Below are 24,853 nucleotides of genomic sequence, written 5' to 3'. Positions count from 1 at the left end.
CAAAATGTTCTCCTTGTCACCAGAATATGACGATTTAATTGGGTTTACATATTAGGAATTTTCTCAAACCTGTCTTATTACACGAAACTTTCAACCGAAGCTTTTCTCCGAAAGAAAAAACCCCGAGGAGGTAAAAGCTCCGATCCGACGAGATTCATGGTTGGATTGATGAATCTTAGAGAAGTAGCAAAAAGAAAAGGGCAAGATCAACGCTATCTATAGAAAGAAACAAATTAACCTGATCAACTGAAAAATCAAGCAACTGAGGAGTCAAAAGATATCAAAAACCACAGCAATCTGCAGACAACTAAGGAAACAATATTTCTGCTACCATGAACTAACGTTCAACCCCCAAACCAATCCTCATGTGCTACAACATTATATGTAACAGTCTCGAAACACGACGACACAAAGTTTATTGAGATGAAGAAGAAAACAGGTGTTGATATTAATCATGGCGACAACTGAAACAGACACGAAAATCACAAACCGATCGATTTTTCTGGTCTCTTCTCTTCCTCCTCCACCCTCTAACAAGGCTGGCCAATCTTTTATTCAATCTTCTTCAACTCAGCAACATCTACCTAAGTTACATGCTTGCTTTTATTTTACATGCACACTCTCTCTCTCTTCACTAGACTGATCACTAGCTACCTGCTGCCTTTCCTCGCGTGCACTGGAGTGCCTTTAATGGAGCTAGAATCATACCTAAGAGGACCGGAGTGCCTCCTTGGTCCAGCCGGGGAAGCAGAGAATGACAGCTGCTTCTTTACAGACGTCACTGATCCTTTCTCTGATGGTGTTCCGTTCTTCTCTGACTGGTTTGAGTTTAGGGTTGCCAACCTCGACCTGGCCTTTGTTGGTTTCGTGGGTGTCCTGTAATTTTGAACTGAAGCGAGCTTGCAAGGCTCTCGTCAGCTCTGACGGAAAATCCTGCCATGCTATGCCTCCTGTTGAAGCGTTCTGACTGGATGCTTAGCGTTCTCCTGGAGTCCTCATCTCCACCCCGACCATTTCCTCTTGGGTTTCTCCTGGTTACTGATGCGGACAATGGTGCTTTGGAGAGAGGAGTTGAAGGGGATTGGCGACTCGAAGGTCTGTTTGATCTTAGGACAGTAGGGGTCCTAGGAGAAGGCTTATCACGAAGAGCATAAGCTTTGGTGATTTCCCCCACAGACATGGAGGCACGGCTTGCAGCACTCCTCATGGAGGCCCGGTCATTGAAGTCTGCTGTACTTCGGCTCTCCCATGGCCTTGCAGCCATCCATCGCTCCAACCAACTCCAACCCCAGTGGGGATTGCTGGGGTCCATAAAGGTCGGGTGTTCAGATTTCGGAGAGTTCTTCCACATTTTCTGTTAAGTAGATTTATTGGGTCAGTTTAAGTTAGAAGATTGATCAATATGTTAAAAAGAATAATGAGATTCATCACAGCATAATCTCAAATCGGATTTCAAAATCGCCGACGATAGACTTCCTGTAATCCTGTAAAAAAATTCAAAAGCAAAAAGTAAGCTACCTGGTGAGAGAATGAATAGGCCAACGCCCTTTCTCGTCTAATAGCAGCCTCTTGTTTCATTTGTAGCTTTGCCTCGACCTGCTCCTTCGATTCTGTGCTATCATTCCAATCTTCTCCCATCTGTCACAACGAGCTTATTATATCACAAAAACGAAGACTAAAGCCTGAAATAAATATAAAACTAGAGGATGAAGCAAATCGAAGATTGAACTCAGAGAACAGAAGATGCAAGTGCGCATAATATATCAGGGAACTTACAGAAGCTTTGAGTTTCTCAAGCTCTTTCTCTTGTTTCTGTTGGATCTGTCGCTGAAGTGCCTGATTCTCCTCAGACATTCTAATCCTCCTTGCGCGAATCTGAGACTGCACATGAGCAACAGTCTGCATGCATCTTAATGTGGTAGTTGCTTGTCGTTTAACAGATTGGCCCTCTATCAATGATTTCAACCTCACCAACCCCCTCAAAGCTCGTAACGCCCTTCTTGCCTGAAATCACAAATCGCAGCACAACCTCATCTAACGCATACAGCTCATCGCCGAATAATGGTTATATCGAAGCTATTGTTACAGATTGTTATTTACTGCTTTACTAAATTAAACATAATTCTAAACTGCTGTCAGCATCCCCTTATCCATAAGAAGTTGGCCTTGAAATGTGATCACTAAAATTGAACAACCAACCGTTCAACTGATTCAACAGAACTAGAAGAAAAAAACTGACATACTTTTGCATTTTATCACAAATCAAACATCTTAATGAAACGAATAGGACTATAGAACAATGTAGCCAAATAAAACAGACCAAGTGCCCTCGGAAAGCAGTCTGAATCTTGATAGCTGCAGCCTCCAGCATCGACTTTCCAGTGTAACGGGGCATGGGCACAGCTGTAAGGCGAACAACCTCTGCGGCAGCCTGAACAGCAGCCACAGCTGCCTCTGCAGCCACGGCAGTGGCAAGTGCCACAGAGTAAGCATGTTTGTTCTGTGCATTCTCAGCCTCAGCTAACTCGACATCTTCTTTTGGAGGCGGGGTCAGAGGTGGAGGGTGGGTAGGGGTACTAACGGGGGCAGGAGCAGGGGCGGGGGCAGGGTTAACCAATGCGGTTTCTTCGCAGGAAGATACCGCATCCTCGTTCTTGTACTTCCCAAACCATTTCTTTGACTTGTGAGTCTTCTGGCATGAAAGTACAATTGTTCAGATCAGAAACTCGTATTAGTTTTCGATACAACAACGATGTAAGATCAAATTAAACCAGTTAAGCAAACCTGATCTTTATTTTCCTTGGATCAAGGGTGAGGGCTTTCTTGAGTGTAGAAAACCAACTCCCTTTCCTCCCCATTTCCTAGCAAAGCATGCTGCCAAAAAAAACACAAATTTATGAAATTTCAGATACATACAATACAATAAACAAGAGACGTCATGAAATTTCTCAATGCATAAAATTCAAATAACCCAGAAATTCAAAAGGAACAGTGGACAAGGAAAGTTGAAACTTGAAAGTCAAAGTTCAACCTTCAAGATTCTGACTTTTTGGTAGGAAATCTATGTCATAAATACACAGAGATCTATAATGTCACCCGGTGAACACGATTAATAACTTCCTAAACCTAATTACAAAGGGTAAAGAACAGACAATAAGAAGAAGATAAAAAACTGCCAACCCAACAGATAAAGATGCGAACTTTCGGTTGTCCATTAATGCAAACAATAAATGGACCAAAACCCAGATTCCAAAACTGCAAGATTTTCACAAAATCCATAGAACCCAAATCAAATATCCTACCTGCAGCAACTTAGAGAGAGAAAGAGAGGAGAGAGAGAGTGACAAAATGACAGAACCCACAAGTAAATAGTAGGGCAAATGTATGAGAAAAACACAGGCCAAAACAAAAAAAAAGGACAACTTTCAGTACCTCTGCTCGAAAATTCCCAGATTTCTGTGAGTTTTTGGGAACTTCCTCTCCCCTGAAAAAAAGAAAAAAACAGAAAATGCCCAAAGGAGTTTATGAATGGGGGGGCGAGAGAGAGAGGGAGAGAGAGAGAGAGTGGGGAGGAGAGAGAGAGAGGGGCGTGTGACCGATCTTTGGTGAGGAAAGCTTCAACGTTCGGAAAAACAGAACAAGTTGCAGAGGAGCAGAAGGAACGGAGGAGGTGGTTAAGGGAGAATTCGGAGGGGCCGACAGATCGGGGTTTCTATTTTAGCAAGAATCAAAAGACAACATTAGACAACGACAAATTCGCTGTCTTTATCTTTAGCAGTTTTTGAGGATTTTTTCGGGATACAGCCATCGTTCCGATCTGCTGCAACTTGAACCACAGCAACGCCTGTGCTTTCCTCCAAACAAGGCATGCCTCACGAATTGAACTAAATTTTGATCATTTGTTAATTTCGTGGATAAAAAGAAAAAGGGTTGCTTGTTTTACAAGCAAACGATGTGATTTCACTCAAAAATCATGCAAAGCACAAATTTTAAGCTGATGAAATGGTTAGTGTGAAGAAAAAATAGCAAGTTGGTCTAAAATTTGTGTAACTTGCATGCCAAGTTTAAAACTTTCTTCGATTGTAAAAGTATAAGGGCTCGTATTTATGAAATGATTACAAACTTTGTATTAGACTATTACAATTCATACATGCTTTAACCATATAGATTATGAGAGGTGGATAAATAAATTGTTCTAAATCTTAACTACCACTCAACTTATTGATAGTCCAAACTCTGAAAATTGACGTGGTTAAAGAACTACGAGGCTGGTTTAGTGATTAGGTGATCTAATTAATTAAATTAATTATTTCCCTTTATAACAAATGAAAGTCACTTTCTGAAACTTACGTATGTATGATAGTTAATACATAAAACAAGAAAAAAGAAAAAGAAGACTAACCTTGTGCAGTCTTTAGTTGCATATAACATAGTGTCCGGAGAAACCCTAGCAGTTGTGCCCTACATTATCCGTTTTAGGTTAAAGTTTCTTTATATAAAGGGTTGGTAGCCACTTGTCACTTGGTGAGGCCACCACTACATAGAATTTTAAGAGAGGGGTATGTTATCCACACACCCATTTTCACTTCTCAGACATCTTCTTAATTTCCGGGCGTCGAATCGAATGAATTGAAGAAGATTAAATTACAAAAATCAATAAGGGGTGTGTGAGGAGTAAAAAGGGTGTGTGGATATCACACCCCTTAAAGAGATGAGTGCATCATTTGGTGGAACCATTAATGCTGCACCTTATTAAATTATTTACAAACTTGTACATTTGTAGTAGGAGAATGACTTGTATGACACGAATACACCTCTAACTTTTATTCTCTAAAAATAATTGAAAATATGAATTATCCCCTAAAAAATGAAATTTTCTTTATATAAAATCTGACATAGTTGTTTTCCCCATAAAACAATGACGTGTGTAAGTTTTTGTTCATATTTCTTTGTTTCATTGATACTGAATGGCACGTGACGATGTATTCGTACTATGCAAGTTGTGCTTCGTTGTAGGAGAAATGAATGCTGGCCACTGGAAATTGTATATAATGCCCTCACACATTCGTCCCCTAATAGTCACATGATCAGTATCCACCTGGTGTATATAAAAGTTGATTATTGCGCTATTTTAGATTCCAAATTGTTGTGTTTAAGTGACGAAGAGTATTTATTCATGTATTAAGATTCTGTATTTAAGTGACTAAAACATTTACTCATGCATTGAGAATTTGCAGCATTGAGATTTTGTGTTCTGTTCCAATCAGTTTCTCCTAATATCAATTTGTACAAAAAAGTTGGAAGCTTGGAATAAACTTGTTTTCAACATTGACACGTGTGGCATGAGTCATGAGGCTTAATTTTTAAGGAAAAATAAACAGTACTGAAAGTGTTTCGTTAACTCCCTTAATTTTTATCTTTGCCAAATTATGAAAGTCTGAATTTGGAGTGCACGTTGAGTGTTCGTCACTCCGCTCGAGTGATATGACTTTGTGATATTTCAATTGATTTAATTAGTTGGAGCTTTCAACTGACAATTTAACCACCACATTTGTCAACTGACAAACTTCTTTATTTCCAACTTAGATGGCATTTTCTGTTAAATTTTAAATGCAATAATGTGGTGTGCATACGATGTGTCACATAGGTTGGAAAAAAAGTTGAGATGAGTAACATTTTCACGTATAAATGCGTTACCGATGAACTTTGAGCACTTTCACCCGTTTTACCGAGGTAATACCAAAAGGAGGGCAATGACACATAATCAAAAGGAAGTGCTTAATTCCAAAATCGAATTCCACTTGTTCTAAAGGATTGGATCATAAATTAGGGTAGCAAAAGGAATGTTCAAATAACCATCTAGTTGATTTAATTCCTGAATTTTCAGAGATTCGATTACAAATTTTACACGTAATTCACACAATTTTTTATTTTATATGTGTTAGTAAACACACGAAAAATCAAGAGTCAATAAAATTCCAATACTCAAGCCACCCAAAGGGCCACAATCTTAAGGTAGGCCCACATTTTCTTGGGCGAGTTAAAGCAGGCCTCAGCCCAAGGTGTAAGCCTTTTTTAACGGGCCGGTCTCGGACATTCAGCTCAACAGAACGACAGCGTTTTGGGGTTGAGGGTGTGGGGAAGCCGAAATCAGGTTAAACGAAGGGAAGCTCGTACCCTGCGCCGGTTTGAGGCGCCTAACGAAAAACGACGACGCAGCTTCCTTCCTCCATTGCAGGCTGACGAGAGAGAGAGAGAGAGAGAGAGAGAGAGAGAGAGAGATAGAGAGAGAGAGAGAGGGAGAGAGCCATGGGCAAGCTGGGGAAGAAGGCAAGGAAGTTCTCGAAGAAGAATCTCCAGTCCGTTCTCAGAAAAAATCGCAAGTTGAATTCCAAGTTCAACAAAAGGAGAACTTCCAAGAGTATGCTCTCTCTCTCTCTCTCTCTCTCTCTCTAACTGTATGTATATATATAGATATATATTCTACAACTACAACAAACCCATGTGGCCTACTGATTAAAAGCTTGAAACTTGGGTTGAGTAGAAAATAAATAAAATTTTGGAACTTGCTTCTTTTGGTGTGTTCTTGCTTGGGTTGTTGTTACATTTTGTTTATAATTTGTGTATTTTATGTGGGATATGGCGTGTGTATTGTGATTTGTGAAAGTTTTAGTTTTTGAATGCGTGGAGTTTTGGGTTTTCTTTAATTTTGTGGGTTTTAATTGTTTTTTGTGATTTCTTTGTATTTGGAGATTGTTTCTCGCTTCTCTGATTTCTGTTTGTGGAAATATGTTAATTCAATTGTTGCAGAAGGTGGGAAAGAAGATGGCGGTAAAGAACAGAAAAAGGACGCAGTAGAGTTGTCTAATGCAAGGTACGAGGAGGGGCATTTTTAGCATTTCAGGGTTTAGAACATATACTTTTTGAATGCCATTCTTTATACTACTTGTATCTTCTTCGCTTCTTTTTTTAGTTTTTATTTTTCTGCCGTTTAGCATTTTCCGTTAGGAGGATTGAGCTTTGGAGACCACGTTTTCCAGAAAAATAATAGATATATGTCAAACATTGAGGGAAAATGGAAAATCAGAGAATGTTTTTCTTGATTTCAAGGCTTCAATCCAACATTCTAACCTAAGCGCCAGAAAACTTTTCTTCCTCGAAGATGGCATTTCCTGAAGAAGAAGAAGAAAAACTAAGGAAATGTTTCCCATGAAATGTTTTGCATGTCAAATAAGCATCAGGATATTTTGCATCCAGAAAACTTTCCTGTTGAACTGTTTTCCGTTGAAACAAATGAAGCCAATGCGTTTTTCAGTTTCACTATGTACTTTCATTTTGTAGTTTACCTTAACTGCATTGTAGTGTTATACCATCATCACGGAAATGCTAATTTGAAAAACTTGTTCTCAGAAATACTGAAGGAGAATACATAGAAGACACTCCTCTTGATGCAATATTTAGTGAAGATGAGAATGATGTGTTTGGAGATGATTCAGACAGTGATGGGTATCTTTCAGAGGTATTGAAAGTACATTTTCCTGGGAACTCTTCTTAGCTTCAGTCACTTTACTGGGATATTTTTTTTGATTGAATTTTTATTTTCTTTCAATGTATGATTAGGAATCAAGTGATCTGCATCTATCTCATGGTGAAACTGAGAATTCACAAGAAGGTGAGGTCATTATTGCCATCTGTTGATTTGGTATCATTCCGATATTAATTTTTCTTCTCTTCTCCTCTCCCTTTACATTTTTATGACATTTATATGCAGGAAATTTTGGCAGTAGTGGTAGTGATTTATCTGTGCAGAACAGGGAAATTCAACTTGAACTTGTGAAGAAAACGAAAAAATTAGACAAATTGAAGGAAAAGGTAATGGTCATGGTTATTACTTCAAAGTTCATGCTTTTAAGAAGATTGTTTCTTTTACCAATTACCACCGCATTTTGCTCAACCTACTGACTATCTTTCTCCACCTCCCATCAAATTGTTTCATTTTCTTTTTAATGATCGTGTTTGCTTGGAAAATTTTCAGGACCCAGATTTTTCTAACTTTCTTGATGGCTATCATAAGCGATCTGAACAGTTCAGAAACACAAAGGCAAGTTATATCTATTGTGAAGTTTAGCTTCAGTTTTTGAGTTTTGTTTGGAGCAGTACATTTGTGTTTTATATTGCAGGATTGGCTGTTTGATGTCTCTTCTTTCTCCTGATTATGCACGTGCATGTTGCAGTATGCCGATGAGGATGAGATGAGCGAGGATGATATGCAGCCAGAGAATGTGGATGGTGTTAACACTCACGGTAGCAAGTTGTTGACCAGCTCTGCCATTGATTCTTTGTGTCAACTAGTCAAAGAGCACCAAAGTGTGCCTGCGCTTACCAGTCTATTAAATGGGTACCGTGCTGCATGCCACTATGGAGCTGAATCAACCAGGGTCTTTGATGCTGATTCTTGTTGTGGAATTCAGAACAGTGAAACCTTTTGCAAGATATTAATGTTCATGCTTAATGAGGCTGATAATATATTTAGGGGGCTAATGGGCATATCAAGCTCCAATCCAAGAAAGAGAAGAGTTTGGACTTAAGCAAGAATTCAAAATGGAATACTCTTAAGCCATTGATAAAATCATATTTGAGGAGTACCCTTTTACTGCTGAATGAGGTTAATGAATCTGAGATATTGGCCTTCTCCTTAGCACGGATCAGAGCTTCAGTTGACATTTTTTGTTGCTTTCCCTTCTTTGCTCCGCAGACTTATCAAGGTATTTCTAAATGAATGAAAAAAAAAGTTCAAACTCAATTTATCTATATAAATCACCAAATCATTCTGTATACAGATGCTTTATCCATCATCGTGCTTGTTTACTTACTAATTACTATATAGGTCGTGCAACTCATGCTTAACACTACTATTTGAAACTGCAGATTGCTGTTCATCTGTGGGCAACAGGGAAAGGAACTATATCATCTCTATCCTTTTTCATCATACGCGATGTGGCTTCTGTTTTTCGCTCTGATTGCTTTGACACCTGCTTTATTAACACATATAAATCATTTATTGGTCATTGCCAATTTATGGAGCCTGTTCTATTTCAACACGTACAGTTTCTAAGAAACTCCTTTGTTGAGCTATGCTCTGTGGATCTGCAGAAAGCATCTAGTAAAGCAATGGTGTCCATAAAGCAACTTTCTAAAATACTGAAGCAGGGTCTGCTGACAAAGAAGAAGGTGTTGTTACTAATTCAATCCTATTGGTGCTTGTTTAATTAAATTCTGAAATTTGAGCTTTTTCCTCTTTCAAGTTATTTGTTTATGTGTGTGAGAGTGTAGTTTATAAGAATTTCCGGTATTTCGGATGTACCAATGATACTTACTGAAGTTCTCCCTGATTTTCTATGGCCAGGAAGCTGTCAAGAAGATATGCAGTTGGCAATACACAAATTGCATTGATCTATGGGTTATGTTTATATCAGCTAACATACCTGATTATGATCTTCAGCCGTTGCTCTTTATGATCATTCAGATTATAAACGGAGTGGCTGTCTTGTTTTCTGGACCTAGATATTTGCCTTTAAGAGTCAAATGCATTCAATGGTTGAATCAGCTCTCATCTTCCTCAGGAATTTTTATTCCTATTGCCTCTTTAGTGGTGGATATTTTGGAATATAAAATTGGCAAGGATGTTGGTAAACCTGGAAAAGACACCAATATGATGTGTTCTGTAAAGGTTAGGAATTCGTAACTTTACCGATAGAAAAGTGTGTTTACAATTGAGTTATGCAGTCTGCTCTTTTGATTTATTATTGTTGGTACATATTTTTGGTGCAGTTTCCAAAGAATTGGTTAAAATCAAGGAACTTTCAAGAACAGTGTGTTGTATCTGTTCTCGAGCTGCTTTCAGCACATTTTTCTCAGTGGAGCTATCATATTTCTTTTCCTGATCTGGCGACTATTCCCCTCGTTCGCTTGAGGAAGTTCCATGAGATAACTACTATAGAGAGTTTCAAGCGTATAGTGAAGCGCTTTATTGATCAGGTACAGCCTCATAGAAGATTTAGTCTTTTACTTGCATCTGTCTCCTTGAAAACGAATTTATTTTCCAGATATAGGGACACTCGGAGACATAGGTCTCTTTTCCTTGCATCGTCTTGAGTAGAAAATTTGCTTGAAGGTCGGACCTCAATAAAAATGGGAACCCTTTGGACTCCCACTATTTGGGCTGTCTTTAAATGCAGGATGTACTAATATTATTGTGTGTCTGGGGCATCCATCGTAAAAAAAATCATAATTTCCTCGGTTTTTGTGATGCAAATTCAAATAAAACTATCATATGAAAAATAATGTCTGAGACAGTGACACAGTAATGGTTCCTTTGTTGGCCTTTGCAAACTCCCCAACATTGTTAATAAGCTGCTTCCTCAGCCTCCATGGCTGGCAGTCAAGTTAATGTGTTTAGGAATTATCTTTGTGATGTGACAAAAAGGTTCTGTTGCTTGCACTGCAGGTGGAGCAAAACATTGAATTTGTGCGGAAGAAGAGAGATGAGGTGCCTTTTTCACCAAAAGATCAACAATCTGTAGAATCATTTCTCCAGGTTTGCAGCCATTATGGTCATTATTTTTTTGACTTTGACGAATGCAACTTGTTTTTATATGTTAAATGGTCAATATGCAGCTAGAAAAGCACAGTGGCAATACTCCGTTTGCACAATATTATAAAAGCATCATCGACAAGGCTACTTCCAGAGATTTGGCTCTATTTGAAAAGGTGCAACATACTGAACCTTATTTTTGCGTTCTTACTGTTTTCGATTGACTAGGTATGGCACCTTGAATGTTAACTATGGGGGTGGTTTAGCTATTGCACGATGACATTTTAGGTGTAAAGGCAGTCAGAATCAACCTTTTCCTAGCAAACTCATTAAATTTTAATTCCTGTTGTGGTACTTGATGCAGTTCTCCGAAGCGGAGAAAATCAACAAGAAAACACAAAAGAAAACAAAGCGGCCTCAAAATGACAAGGTCACTGAAGGTGCCAATGGTAAACACTCGGAGAAAAGAAAAGCCAACGCGTCTACTAATGGCGGCAGCCAAGGAAAGAAAAGAAGGCAGCCTCAAAATGACAAGGCAGGTGCCAATGGTAAACATTCGGCGAAAAGAAAAGCCAATGCGTCTATAAATGGTGGCAGACAAGGAAAGATGAGGAGAGAAGAAAAGTCTGAATCGTAAATCGTTCTGAAATGACGAATTCGTGAACCCTCATCAGATTCGCCGAGCAAATTTTGATCCTTTTGGTAATCATTTCCAGTTTTGATGTACTCATTTAAGCTTCTAGATATCTTATTGCAGAACAGACATATTAGGTCAGTGTTCCCTATATCAACAAAGACATGTAGGCTGTTGCTTTGCCTGTAATGTTATAAGGAAAGTTTTGTTCAACATGCATGCAGAGGTGAACTCCCATTACTGATGAGAAAACATTTCTTGTTATATCTTTTTCTATTGCTTTTAAAAGAGGTGTTTTTCTTCCGAATGCCAAATGTTGGACGATGTCTTAAGTTCGTATATGTATGTATGTATGTATGTATTGCCTTGCAGCCTTTGGTTCTATAAAAAATCAAAGTAGAAAAGGAAAAGAAGGCCGGCACTTGGCATAAATAAATTATACGCCGATAGGAAATACCACTACCAATCTGTGGTACATAATTGTTATGAGATTATTATAATAAATCAAGTATTTATGTGTATTTAGGCACACATTTGCAGATATTGTTTAATTTTAAATTAAGGGCATCAAGTCTGTTTTTAAAGTATTAACTTAGAGCCAGATCCTTCAATCAAGCTATGGAACAAGAGAAAAAATTATCAAGACGCATTGTTATTTCCTTCATCTCTGTTTATATAGAGGTACAAGGCATTGTTCTAAAAATTCTAACCTAGCGCTGCCTAGACTCCATTTAGGCAGTAGGCGGTTGGCTACTATCTCGATTAATTTCTAGGCGTTTGAAAATTAAGAAAGGGCGCCTAGACTTGCTTAGGCGTCACGTAACCTGCTTAGGTTGCGACTCTCACTTGTACAAAAAATTGATAGCTTTCATTTTGCATTTTATTTTTTCAATAAAATGTAAGAGACTTTGTTGAATACTCAAATGAACACTCATTATATGCTTGTTCCTTATGTTCTCAATATATTTTAATACTTTACAATTTATAGTTCATTTTATTTTGCAATTTATGTCTCCCAATACAATATGTATCTTTTTTAAGTACAAATAAGAACTTATTTATACGATGTATAATAAATTTCCTTAAATCCGCCTAATCTTCATAGGCCACCGCCTAAGTGCTAGGCTCAAGCCAGCCGGCTGACTAGCGTTTTTTAGAACCATTGGTCGATCACGATTTTGTCTTTGGCACTATGAGATGTTGGTTCGGTGGCTAAGACTTTGGAATTCTTTGTTTAATGTCTGGGTTCGATTCTTCATAACCGCCTGGCTGGGGCGAAACCTCGTTTCAGCGCTCAGAGCATGCAGCGGGACTAAAGCTTCGACGAGATCCTCGATTTGTCCGGAACAAGTACTTCAGCCCTATATTCGTTTGCTCGAGAAGATGAATGAAGAGAACCCACGATATTGCATCAGATAGTATGACCCTCGGATCAAGTATTTCAGCCGGATTATGTCAATCACCAATTTTGTAACAATACCATATTATAAACTACTCTAATTCGTAAAAATTTGGTATTCAAAACTTGAGTTCGAGAGGGCGAACACACTGCCCTGATCTAAGTCTCCTACTCAATCTCCATTGTTAGACAACAAAACAAATGTAATGTTAATCATACTCTTAGTTATGGGGTTCCAATTAGTCATATTTATTCATCCAATTACAAAAAAAAATAAAATTACAAAATGTAGGATTCTAATATTGCAAAAACTTAGTTATGGGGTTCCAATTAGTCATATTTATTCATCCAATTACAAAAAAAATAAAATTACAAAATGTAGGATTCTAATATTGCAAAAATGTGGTTGATTATATAAGTCACTATCTTATATATGCTTCCTCATAATATTCTCCTATCCTCCCCATGTGTATAGTACAATGAACATCCCAAAAACCATGTCCCTACATCACTGCCACAAATTAAGATTGCAAGGTCAATCTGGGCTACCTAAGAAATCCCACACGTGTGAGCTGAGCACCAATCAAGCTTCTAAATTCGGCAACTCGAATTAAAGTGACACCAGCTAATAAAGAAGGCCTTGCTTTACAACGGCGTCTGCATGTGGGCTGCCGCACACCACCGCCGCCCTCAACAGCCCCCACAACCACCTTGGCCTACTATTACCATCACTTTTAATTCCCTTATTACCCTTAGCCCCGGCCATCTCATCACTCTCTTCATCAAAGGACCTAAACATTGTCGAAGGGCTCCTTCGGCTCTGCCGGTTTTTTATGTCTTTCAGCTCCATCTCCGACGGAAACCTCGCCATTTGAAACATCATGACATACCACTTAGACTTCGACGGCGTTTTGGAAAGTATAGACACTTTATTCACCTCACACTTTCGGTAACTTGTCGGTGTGGGACTTTCCGGCTTCGAAATCTTGGCCGTTTTGGAGGGTTTGGTTACCCTGTGGAAGGGGTAAGACCTCCACGACCTAAAAAATCCTTTCTTCTTCGAAAAGTTGACGCTTCTCGCGTTGCTTCCGGTTTCTTCGCTCTTGATCTTCTGATGACCTTTCTCTGCTGCAAAGTTTGGTGCTTCTTTGTTGTAGGGTATGAGTTTTCCACAAAAGATTATGTCCTTCTCTGCTGGGTACGTCGAGGCGGTGAAATCCTCGCTGAAGAACTCAAAGAAGTTGTCTTCGTCGCGGTCGAACGAAGAGCTTTGGTAGTCTTTGGAGAAGTCATCACAATGAGCTGAGTCACTGTGTGTGGGGAGATCGCACAAAGATAGGGTTTCCTCAGCTTCGTAGGGATCTTGGTTTTGGAATTGTTCTTCCTTTTCTCCTAGAGGTGCTGGGTTTTGCTGGGTTTCTAGGGCAACCATTTTTTGGGACGTCGAACAGTTATCTACTGAGCTAAGTTTGTTGTAGTTTGTGAAGAGAGAGAGCCAGAAGTACCCAAATATATACAAGAGGATCACAAGTGAGCATATTCTTATATTAAATTGGGATTCTTTGAGCCTTTTGTGGGGTAAGTTTTGAACTTTTGATAGGGATGGCTTCTAGATGGAAGGCCACAAAAGAAATTAGAAAAATAGTGGATTATAAATAAAAAATAAATAAAAGGTTTAAAGGAGAACCAGTCAGACGGAAAGTCACGTAAGAAAATAGGACTGTGTGACAGTATTCTTGAATTTACTTGCTCTTCTAGAAAAGCAGGCTGTGTGGAAAATAATAAATAAAAACGATAATGTTAAGAAATTAAATTTGTAAATAAAATTTACAAAGTAAATAATGAGTCATTAATATGAACAAATACGTTTATCAACGTATAAGTAATGATTCAATTATTAACTTCTATATTATTTAATTTATGAAATTTTATCTACAAATTCAGTTATCCCAAATAAAAAAGGTTGAGAGAGGGGACTTTGGGTTCAGTGGGATGATATTTTCTTATGGTTCTTTGTTTTTTTTTGGAAACAATGGTTCTTTGTTTTTTTTTGGAAACAATGGTTCTTTGTTTGGATGTTTGTGTTTGTTTATATATGCGAGGGCTGCTTTTCTTGTCACCGCGTGGTTTATTCCTTGTGGGTCAACATAGAGGAGGTGGAGGCTACGTAGCTAGCCTATACCAAGATGATGATATATATGGTTTGTTTGTTTTTTAAGATAAAATAAAATAGAAAAGCGCCAATACAAAAGTTATTAAAGTGTTAAAGGAATAAAATTAAGGAAAATTAATAAAAAAAAGTTTGAAAACTTTGAGTTTTAATAATAAAGATAAAATAAAGGGTAAAGTGAATAGTATTAGGATTGATTTTTTAATGTAAAAATATGATTTTTCGTTAAAATGAACAGTACCGGAAGTTTTTCGTTAAAATTCCGATAAAATTAAGCCAAACACGATTCGAAGATGCTTATACTCTAAATCTGTTAATTTATCTGCCACAAATCTATCTTATGTAAAAACATGAACAAAAGAAATACAATCAAATTTAGGAGCTTATGTGTTGATTTTCTAGTTGCTTGGTAATTAAAAAATTATGATCATTTACCTGAAGATTTTAATTTTAATTTTTAATAATAAATTTAAAAGTGATTGATCATGTATTCCTTAAGAATAACTAAATTACGAAGAGATCATTGCAGATTATTTTTTATTATGTGTTCTAACTAAAATATATAATTTTTGTAAGATGGTCTCATCAACTTATAATATTAATTTTTGTTTTATAATATGGATATTTGATTGAATAATAATGCACCCTCAGAAGGGAGACACCAGTGACCCAAGAAACCAAAAAATAAAATAAACCATAATATATTCACGAACTATAACATGAGAGAGGATTCTAGTTAGATTTTCATTGTGAGGATTCCGGGGATTTTCAAATCACATCTGTTTATCATACATTATGCAGTCAGTTTTTGTCAAGTACTATTTATATTCAATTTTAAATAAAAAAATTTACAATAATTTCTGATTGCACGATGTACGATAAACGGATGTAATTTGAAGATTCTCAAAATTGTCACAAAAAGGATTCAGCGAGAATTCTCACTCCTATAACATTAATTGATAGAGAATAATATGAGATTTTTTTAATTAGTTTTTTTTATTATATGTTATGAAGGTATAATATGAGGACCGTTCGGGGGTATGTGTGACTTGTATTTGTAACGTATAGTGTTGAGAATAAATCTCACATTACTAAAGAGACTATGTATGAACTTATAAACAAATTAGATTACTCCTTATTTAACCAATTAAATTTATAGTAGAACCTTAAATTCCTTCGTATATAGTAAAATACGAATTCCAGATTTTTGGCATACTTCAAAGCACTAAAAATGATCTATAACGTAGTCAAGCAGCCTAATCAATATTCAATGCCACATTTTATGGAGGGAAATGAAAATCGATCTAGCTAAACACTGTTTTCAACTTCTCGAACAAAATTTGTCAGTTAAGGTCAAAACAATGTCCAGTAATATCATCATAACATTTTTTTCTCCTTAGACCATCTACAATGTTTGGGTTAAAACATACAATTTTTAGCTCATAAAATTTAGGTTTTAACCCAAAAATAGTTTTTTTGCTTCAACCCTTATGGGTTAAAATTTTAGTCTCAGATTAAAAAAATGAATTTAGGCTAATTTTTTTCTTAAAGTAACTTTTTTAAAAGAAAAAAATTATGTAGACTATCATAATTAGATTTTGACAAATATTGTAAAATCACTAAATGACACCATGAAACTCGTTAAACACTATGAAAAAAATATGAAAGACATAAAATATATATATTTTTTTAAATTACTTTAGCCGTTTGATTTAAATTTGGACCGTTAAATATTTTTTTCTACCGTTGAATTTCATCAAATTAGATCTTAACCGTTGGATTTAATGAACTTATAAATATAAAACTAAAAAATATATACATATATGGTAGGCCACCCCCACTAACCCGGGGGGGAATCTTGGGCTAAATTTGGCATAGAAATGAGTTTTGAGTTTTAACTCATATTTGCCCCAAGGGTTGGAGCAAGTTGGGGTAAGTTTAGAACCTAAAATTTGAGTTTTACTCCAAGGGTTGGAGTAGGTCTTAGGAAGGGGAAAAACAAACTTTTTGAATTTACTCTAGTGTGTCAGGTGACAATCACACCGTCATGTGGTATTACACAATAACGATTCATCTTATAACATGTGTATTTATTAATAAATTATACTCAAAGTCCATTAATTACCAATTATGCTGTCAGCTTATATTAATTTAAATTAGTAATACTACGTGACGATGTAGTCATGACACTAAAATAAGTTTTGTTGTTCTTAAAAATTTATTATTATTAAGGGAATGAGGGTTCGAAACTATTACAATAACCTCGTTGTTTTTTTTTTTTTTTTTTTTCAAATCTCGTTGTTAGAAAGAAAGCTCAATTGGTTCCTTTTGGTTTAATAGTTCAAGAAGATATGGCAAATTGTGTGAATGTATGAAGAGGGTCAAAGACGTGTTGATCAAAAAGCAAAAACTAGATATTCCATTCAACTATGAAAGTCCAAATAAGTCGTAACATCTTATATCGTCAAACAAATTTGCGTCGGATTCGTCGTTGTTTTCTTTATGCCTAGGAAGTCCAGAAAGCTACTATTCAGAAAGAATATGGACGACTAGTCAAGTTTAGGAATGAAATTAACTTTGATTAAGCAGCATCGTATCCCAGTGAAGCCGTTAGCTAACAGTTTAATTATTTGTTGGTTAACTTGTTTACTGGTTAACTTCTGCATTCATTGCGTGGTCTTCAAGGTATTCTTGCTAGTACTTCAGTCGCTTCAAACGTTGTTTTGAAACGCAGTCTAGGTTAGGGTTCATATTATATGGTAAGGAACCAGATATTACAACATGTACAAATGTCTTAAGAAAAAAAGAAAATATTAGATATATAATCTCCTACATGATTAAATTAATAAATGCGCATATTTTGTGTAATTGTTGGGGATTTATATGTGGCATTGATAATGCTAGGGAGATCAAAATTTTAAACCAAATTTGCAAACCAAATAATGTGTCAGGTTAATCAACACTTAAGTAGTAATCAAATCATCAACATCCACATTATTTGATTTAAAAAATTTTGTTTAGAAATTTGGTCCCCCTAGCGTTACCCATGTGACATATATGTTATTTAAATACAAGGAGTTTGTATGTCAATTGGTTAAATGAATTTATTCAAGTACTCAAAATTTTGTGATCAACTCCCCTTCTTTCTAGGCCAATATCTCTTTCAATGCATAAAACATATACGGGAATTCTAAGCTTACTTGTAGCAATGGTTCTTGAATTTTATCTCTAATTTAATTTTAATTTTTGAACTCTCATATTAGTTTTTTTAGTTCTCAAACTTAACAGTGTATTTTTCCATTGATCATTTTCATTAACTCTATCTATTTTTCCGTTAAATTTAAGAATATATTGGGATATCGAAACACTTCAACAACAAAATCATTTATCAATCCTAGTATATACATTCTAGGCTTCTAGCGGGTGTGGTCCAACCGTCCAAGCATGCACATTGATGCACACTGAGAAGCAATGTGCGTAGAAGCCATAGATATCTTTCTGAGTCTGTGACCAAGCCTAGCCTAAGATATGTCTGCATGCCTTACTTCCAGAAGACAGCTAGAATATATCGTGTTTCCAAGTCAAATATTGGGAATATCAGTCAGATCGGTCAGCAGTGGCCACGCAGAGACAACCTGCCGACAATTCATGTGTGGTCCATCAATAATCCCTAAAATACGGACCTGGCTCTCGGTTCTCATAAATTTTCATTTTCTTTTATTTATGTAGTCACAGTCAAATTATGTCAATATTTTATATCATTATTATTTTTTATCTTATTATCTTTATAAAAAAAATAATATAAAATATTAACGTAAATTAATTGTAATAACACAAAATAGAAGAAGATGAGAATGTATTGAAGTGGGAGGGCCCGGTCCCCTACAATATATGTCTTGTATTGCATCTGCGCCACTTCTAAGTACAGGTCTGATTCGGCGGTTGACACTATTGACTAAGTTGTTGTGGTTTTTAATTTTTTCGTTATCTATTTACAAAATTATAACTTCTATTTAATATATTATGATGAGGATTGTGTCAATAGAAAACAAAGGTCGAATCCGTCAATGGATCGGCCATTTGTGAGTAGTTGATAAGTCTCCCGACTACTTTTCCTTTTTGACGGGAAAGTAAGTGATTTTGTTTTATTTTGTTTTTCATGACTTCCAGAGGATTGGAAAGATACGTTTACGATGAAAATGAGCCACGACGGGCGGTGGCAGGTTTTATTGCGTCAGTTAACAACTCTTTTATTTATGTTGTGTCGTTTTAAATCTGTTGTATTTGGAGTTTAGACTTGTTATTAGCTATGTTTTGGTCGGATAATTGTTTACTGTTTTATAATTAGTAATGACTCATAATTTTTGTGTCAAATATTCATCGTTTTCATGTTTATCATCCGTTAAACATCATTGTGTGTCATATTTGATTGAATTGTGCAGGAAATGTTAAATGAGAAGATTGTATTTGGAAATGTAAAAATTACCTTTATATTCTATTTACAGTTGCCAGTGAATTAAATAATGAAACAAAAATAATGAATATACCGTATATACGATACAGAGGAGTATCTTTAAATTTAAAATATCACTAATTATAAATCATGTTCCATGTATGACACACAACATTTTGTTCTAGGCTCCGACTCATTTTAAAGAAATGACATGGTAACATTAGAATATGTATGACAAACCATTACACAAATATGTACGTGAACTGGTTTTGTTTTAGGCACATATTTCATTTCTTTCAAGCTTCAATTTGATAGGAAATTGTCTCGCCTTCAATAATATACCATAAAATGCTTAAGAAATATTTAGCATTTTACGTACACAATAATTACATATGTTTAACAGTAAAATCGAGTTATCTTAAATGGGATGTTGGACGAAACTAAATATATTTAGTAGCAAATAAGAGGAATGAAGAAACCTATGAACACCATGATTTCTAATTTGCATGGGGTGACACTCGACAACAATGAGGCCAATTGGGTCACCGACAAACGCTTGTTCAAGTGCAAAGTGTGTAATAAAGTGATCATCTCCCAACAAGCCTTGGTGGTCATAGCTAGCCACTAAAAGGTTAGGATGGAAATTGATAGGATTGAAAACGGATGTCGTTTAGACTATCGATTATAATATGGTGTGAAGGATATGAATAGAGAATGATTATGAAATTGAATGAATCTGACAGAAAAGGACTTGACAAATATATAGAGATGGAAATAACATTTGTGGAGGAGTTGTATTGTTCAAAGGAAGTTATAACTTTTGATGTTGAAATACAACTGTTCATATCTTTTTAGAATTAAATAAATAAATTATTTCTTTTATTAATTAATTAACTTATTTCACTATAATCATATGTATATTAATACACCAATATTATGGTGTACCTTCACACATTATGAAAACCATTTTATCATAAGAGCAAATCCACCATGTGGAGTAGCCCCAGCGACATGCCCCAAAACAAAGAGCAGTAGCCCGAGCAACCATGTCCAGCCCATCCGAGCAATTGCACAGGAGCGGGCCTGAGCAAGAGGCCCAACAAGAATCGCTGGCCCGAGAGCCCGAGGTGGGTATGATGCAACGCTGGCATCAAGGCAACGTCAACCTGGTTTTAATATTTTTTTTAGTCAGGTGCGTGCATTACAAGTGCGCGTGGGGGCGCGTCCCCGACCAGTTTCAAACGCTAGGGCCCGCAGTGTAGGCTTGTGCAATGTTACCGTTGGAGGCCACATGGCAATTCATCGTCCGTTGGATTTCCAACGGTAAACAAAAAAAATTCAAACTGTCATTAATTTCAGACATTGGATCTGAGATCAATGGTCCATGTTATTCGGCTTTATAAATTAAAAAAAAATAATAAACAGTTTAAAATTATGAAAGCTTACCGTTGTGCCACGTGGCATAATCTGGGGTGTTAGAATTCAAAATTTTTTTTAATCCAATGGCAGAAATTAATTATGTGAATAAATAATTAATAAAAATCCGAAATTTTGTTTTTGCAAAATAAAAAAAAAATTTTTCTTTTTGCATAATGACACGTAGCGCAACAAGAACGATTAAAAATATTATCTGAAATTACAAATAAAATTATTTTATATTATTTTATAAATAAATAAAATATTATTAATTTATTATCTATTACCAGGTGTAGGGGTGAATGTGATATCCCACATCAACCAGATGAGTGATCCTTAAATGTATATTCTCATCCTTACCTAGCACAAGGCCCTTTGGGAGCTCACTGGCTTTGGGTTCCGTAGGAACTCCGAAGTTAAGCGAGAAAGGGGGCTAGAGCAATCCCATGATGGGTGGCCCACTGGGAAGTTGCTCGTGAGTTCCCAAAAACAAAACCGTGAGGGAATGGTAAGCCCAAAGCGGACAATATCGTGCTACGGTGGTGGAGCAGGCATGGGAAGTGATCCGTCCCGGGCCGGGATGTGACAGTGAAGATGTAAAAGATAATTATTGTTCACTGAATGGATTAAATAGTGAATAACCTTATAGTGAATAACCCTATAGTGAATAACCCTAGGGGGCTTAGCACGGTGGAGTTGCTCTAATCATATTCCAACAGGTTAAGTTGTTCTTCGCTGCCCGGCTTGATCACTTTGAAGACAGTGGCCCATATTGATGATGATATCATCACACACGAATGGTTATTCCCAAATAAACCTAATTCAACATTTCAGTCCGATGGTGGGTTGAATTATACCATTAGTCTATGCCTCAACGAGAAAATCCAGGTTGCGTGAATTTTCAATATATATGACACAAGATTTTCTCTTTATGCTCTTTGAAAATTATGGTTGCTCACATCATCGTAAATTTCCTTGCAACTACGAAACTTTTGGGTTCTACGACGTAAATCTCTTTGGAGGTATAAGAATTTTGGGTTTTGGAACAACATATCCTATCTCTTTGTCACTGACGAGTCTGCTTCTTCACTGAACTTAGAGCTTCAGATCATTTTGGTTGTCTTTTACGTAAAGTGAGGATTTAAGTGAAACCATCCTAGTCATCGGGTGCTCGTAGCATTCAAAATTACATTACACGTGTAAAAAATATGAGTTGAGTAGAAGTAATTGAAAATGTAGTATCTTTTTTCTTTTGTAGCTTATTTTTTGGTATAACCCTGTAACTTTACTTTGGTTTTATCTTGCCTCAAATTTCTCCAATTTGCACTTTGTGACTCAATTTTTGTTAATAAATCTGTTAAAACTCTAACGTGGCATGAGTATAGCCCGACTACCGGTGATATGGCTGCTCCATCACTTAAATATATAGTCAATGTTTTCTGTCGGATATAAATACTTGAATCAAATGAAAAAACAAAACATAAAAAAAAATAATAATAAATAAATAAATAAATAAAAAGAGAGCTACTGCATAAGGCTTTCTGGTCCTAAACTTGCAGAAGCAAAAGAAGAAATTAATGGAGATTTCTCAGATTTACAGTGTGCAAGATTGCATCCTAAAGGATCTCTCTGCAGTCTGCAGTGTAGAATGCTGAATTTGTGCAAGCAGACGAACTCTTTAAGCATGCTCTTATAATCCACCAAAAATATCAAACAAAATACGAGAAACTTAGGATAATGCTTCAGATATGGGGATGGGGTGTGCAGTGCAGAGCACACTAATCATATTAAGCAAATATCAATTATTTCTCTAATCCAAAGTACCCGAAACCAGTGTCGGTGTCTAAAAAAAAAAAAGCGGTACGTGCCACAAAATCTCATTGCAATACACGATTTCTATAACATAATTCAGCCACAAAGAGCAAAACTTCCGACACTAGGCATCACATGATCATAAGTTCTTAAAACCCGACTCACGAGTTTCTTTCTGCGGGGTCAGTCTTGCTAGCAAAGCCTTGTTATGACAATGATCTGCGTCCACGAAGTAAAAGTTTCCATTGGCCTTAAAAGTCACAAAAGGCCTATTGGTTTCTGCTGGCCGGATATCAGAAAACTTAATCGTCCTCGGAATGTAGTGTTGCAAGCCATGACATCATTTCCACCTCAAAACTGTCTGAACCAGGCTTCCACTTGAGCTTGTGAATGTATGGTGTCACGAACCAGTGAAGAGCGGCTGTGGTAGAAGCACTCAAGAATATCACTGAAGATGCCACTGCACCCTTCAAGATCACATTCATACCTGGAGATGTCATAAAGGTTATCACAGGACCTAGAGATACAGAAAGGCAGCAGGTCGACAGCGAGAGAAGTTTCACTTTCTTGATAGTAGATGAGATTGGGCCATAGTAAACAACCCCAGAGTCCTTTTCATCTTCCCCAATTTCGCCACCCCTGCGAGGTCCAATGCTGATTTTGCCATCATCTTCTCTTGTTGTGGCATGAGAAGCCCATCTTTTCTGCGAAGAATTGATCTCGAAGCCAGAGTTGAAACCCAGTTTAGTGTTCAGACTAGCAGCCCATGCTGCAGACCTGCACGGCTGATAACCTGAAGAAAAACATTTTACCATCAGTAATAGTGACAGATATAAATAAAAGGAGAGGAAAATCAAATGAGGGAAGATGGAGTTTTGGATAGAAAAAGAATTCAGAACAAAAGAATTGGAAAGGTGAGGAACATGCAAAAGAAATAACAAGCGAGTGAGAGAGAGAGAGTTGGGGGGGGGGGGGGGGTGGTTTCAGGTGAGCACGCATTAAAGACAATGCAAATTACTAAAACAATGACATCAAAATCTCATGGGTAGAACTTGATCTAGATTCCAAGGATCACAGAAATTACAATTTTAGCATATCAAATACAACTTTGCTACCCAAACAGCTCAACATTAACAATTTATAAACATAGGGCTTCGGCACTACTAGAACGCTTCACCAACTTGAAGCACCTAACTATGAGAATATACGGGAGTCTCCGGAGATCTTAATAAAATGTTGACCCGTTTTTGTTTCTATGCTGCCCTCTCTCCATGTTTCGAGAGAGCAAAGATGGATTCTATCCCCTATATTCACATAAGCTTCACTTGAAAGAGAAAAAAGCAGATTAATAACTGCTATCAATCATACGATTATCACGGAAGCTTTCTCCAAGGAACATTATCAATTACTAATCGAAAACTAAAGTTAACAGTTGATACAATAGTAGAAAAGGTTAAAAAGGGAAACTGAAGATTGCCGGCAGAACAGCATCGACAGTCACCATATCCAAAACTGTGTTAGAACCTAGCAGTAATACACTCCAACACACTAATTAAGTTAGTAAAACCGAAAGCGGTCCAATTTCTAGAGAACATGCATGTGGGGAACACGAAAAACACTTTGAATTAGGAAAAAGGGTTCCCAGAAAATAGCAAAAACCTCAATTGGATGCCAACAAACCCGTTTCTCATCGACAAATTAACACATGGAATTTGCCAAAACCAGAAGCCAAGCCAAAAGTGTGCACCTTTTTACCAAATTTATTAATTTAGTAGAAGAAGATCCAGAAAATGGTCTCTGAAATCAGAAATAAATATGGGGAAATTGAGCTTGTTCTGATTCTTTTGGAGTGGTCAATTGGGTAGAGCATGCACTTTGGGTTCTTCGTATACTTCATTTATTTCGATTAAATTTGAAATGAAAAATGAAATTGAGAGATAGAGAGATCTTAAACCCTAAACCCAAATCGGTAGAGAAATTTAAGAGAGAGAGAGAGAGAGAGAGAGAGAGAGAGGAAGGGAGAAGAACCTGAGCGGAACCTTGAGGATGCGAGGTGTCTGGACTGTGATCGCAGCCACTGAAAGAGAGCCGCTCTCGTCATTTTTGATCCGATTCCGAGCTACCAAGAAAACCAATTTTCAGGGTTTAACACCTCAAAAGAAATCTGACCCAAAATGATAAAATTGCACAAATGGACTTCAACTTTTCCAATTTCATGAAATTACGAACTCAACTAAATTATTTACACTTAACCACCCAAATTTCAGGCGGTGTTTCAATGTGGCATCCATTTAAACTTGGGAATTTTAACAAAAAGCTTCCGGTATTATTCACTTTAACAAAAAATCACATTTTTACACTAAAAAATCAATCAT

General features: G+C 36.7%; 3 protein-coding genes and 1 non-coding gene across 4 annotated transcripts; 1 reads left to right on the top strand and 3 right to left on the bottom strand.

The window, feature by feature from the left end:
* Positions 1 to 258: 258 nt before the first annotated feature.
* Positions 259 to 2,858, bottom strand: LOC103966646 (protein IQ-DOMAIN 3). Its single transcript, XM_048590804.1, is given in 7 exon segments — positions 259 to 895; positions 898 to 1,354; positions 1,519 to 1,638; positions 1,777 to 2,004; positions 2,321 to 2,692; positions 2,785 to 2,813; positions 2,816 to 2,858. Coding segments are annotated over 7 exon segments (1,494 nt in total). The 3' UTR covers positions 259 to 650.
* Positions 2,859 to 6,171: 3,313 nt separating this feature from the next.
* On the top strand, positions 6,172 to 11,492 carry LOC103966644 (nucleolar complex-associated protein 2). The gene is given in 15 exon segments (XM_009379837.3): positions 6,172 to 6,421; positions 6,811 to 6,874; positions 7,411 to 7,519; positions 7,621 to 7,672; positions 7,772 to 7,872; positions 8,036 to 8,101; positions 8,235 to 8,558; positions 8,561 to 8,719; positions 8,721 to 8,765; positions 8,929 to 9,231; positions 9,407 to 9,730; positions 9,832 to 10,038; positions 10,508 to 10,597; positions 10,678 to 10,770; positions 10,959 to 11,492. Coding segments are annotated over 15 exon segments (2,322 nt in total). The 5' UTR covers positions 6,172 to 6,309; the 3' UTR covers positions 11,232 to 11,492.
* A 1,451-nt stretch (positions 11,493 to 12,943) lies between these two features.
* LOC103966674 lies at positions 12,944 to 14,129 on the bottom strand. Its single transcript, XM_009379871.3, has one exon. The coding sequence runs from the start codon at positions 14,057 to 14,059 to the stop codon at positions 13,253 to 13,255; it is 807 nt and encodes a 268-aa protein (XP_009378146.2). The 5' UTR covers positions 14,060 to 14,129; the 3' UTR covers positions 12,944 to 13,252.
* Positions 14,130 to 22,413: 8,284 nt separating this feature from the next.
* Positions 22,414 to 24,661, bottom strand: LOC103966643. Its single transcript, XR_007260503.1, has 2 exons — positions 24,507 to 24,661; positions 22,414 to 23,271 (listed from the first exon to the last, which is right to left on the bottom strand). It is a non-coding gene; the product is annotated as an uncharacterized LOC103966643 (transcript).
* Between the last annotated feature and the right edge of the window lie 192 nt (positions 24,662 to 24,853).

The sequence above is a fragment of a genome, unplaced genomic scaffold (assembly GCF_019419815.1).
Source record: "Pyrus x bretschneideri cultivar Hongxiangsu unplaced genomic scaffold, Pyrus_bretschneideri_v1 Contig32, whole genome shotgun sequence".
Lineage (NCBI taxonomy): Eukaryota > Viridiplantae > Streptophyta > Magnoliopsida > Rosales > Rosaceae > Pyrus > Pyrus x bretschneideri.
Note: the sequence above shows the minus strand (reverse complement) of the source record. Positions and strands in the feature narration are given on the sequence as shown.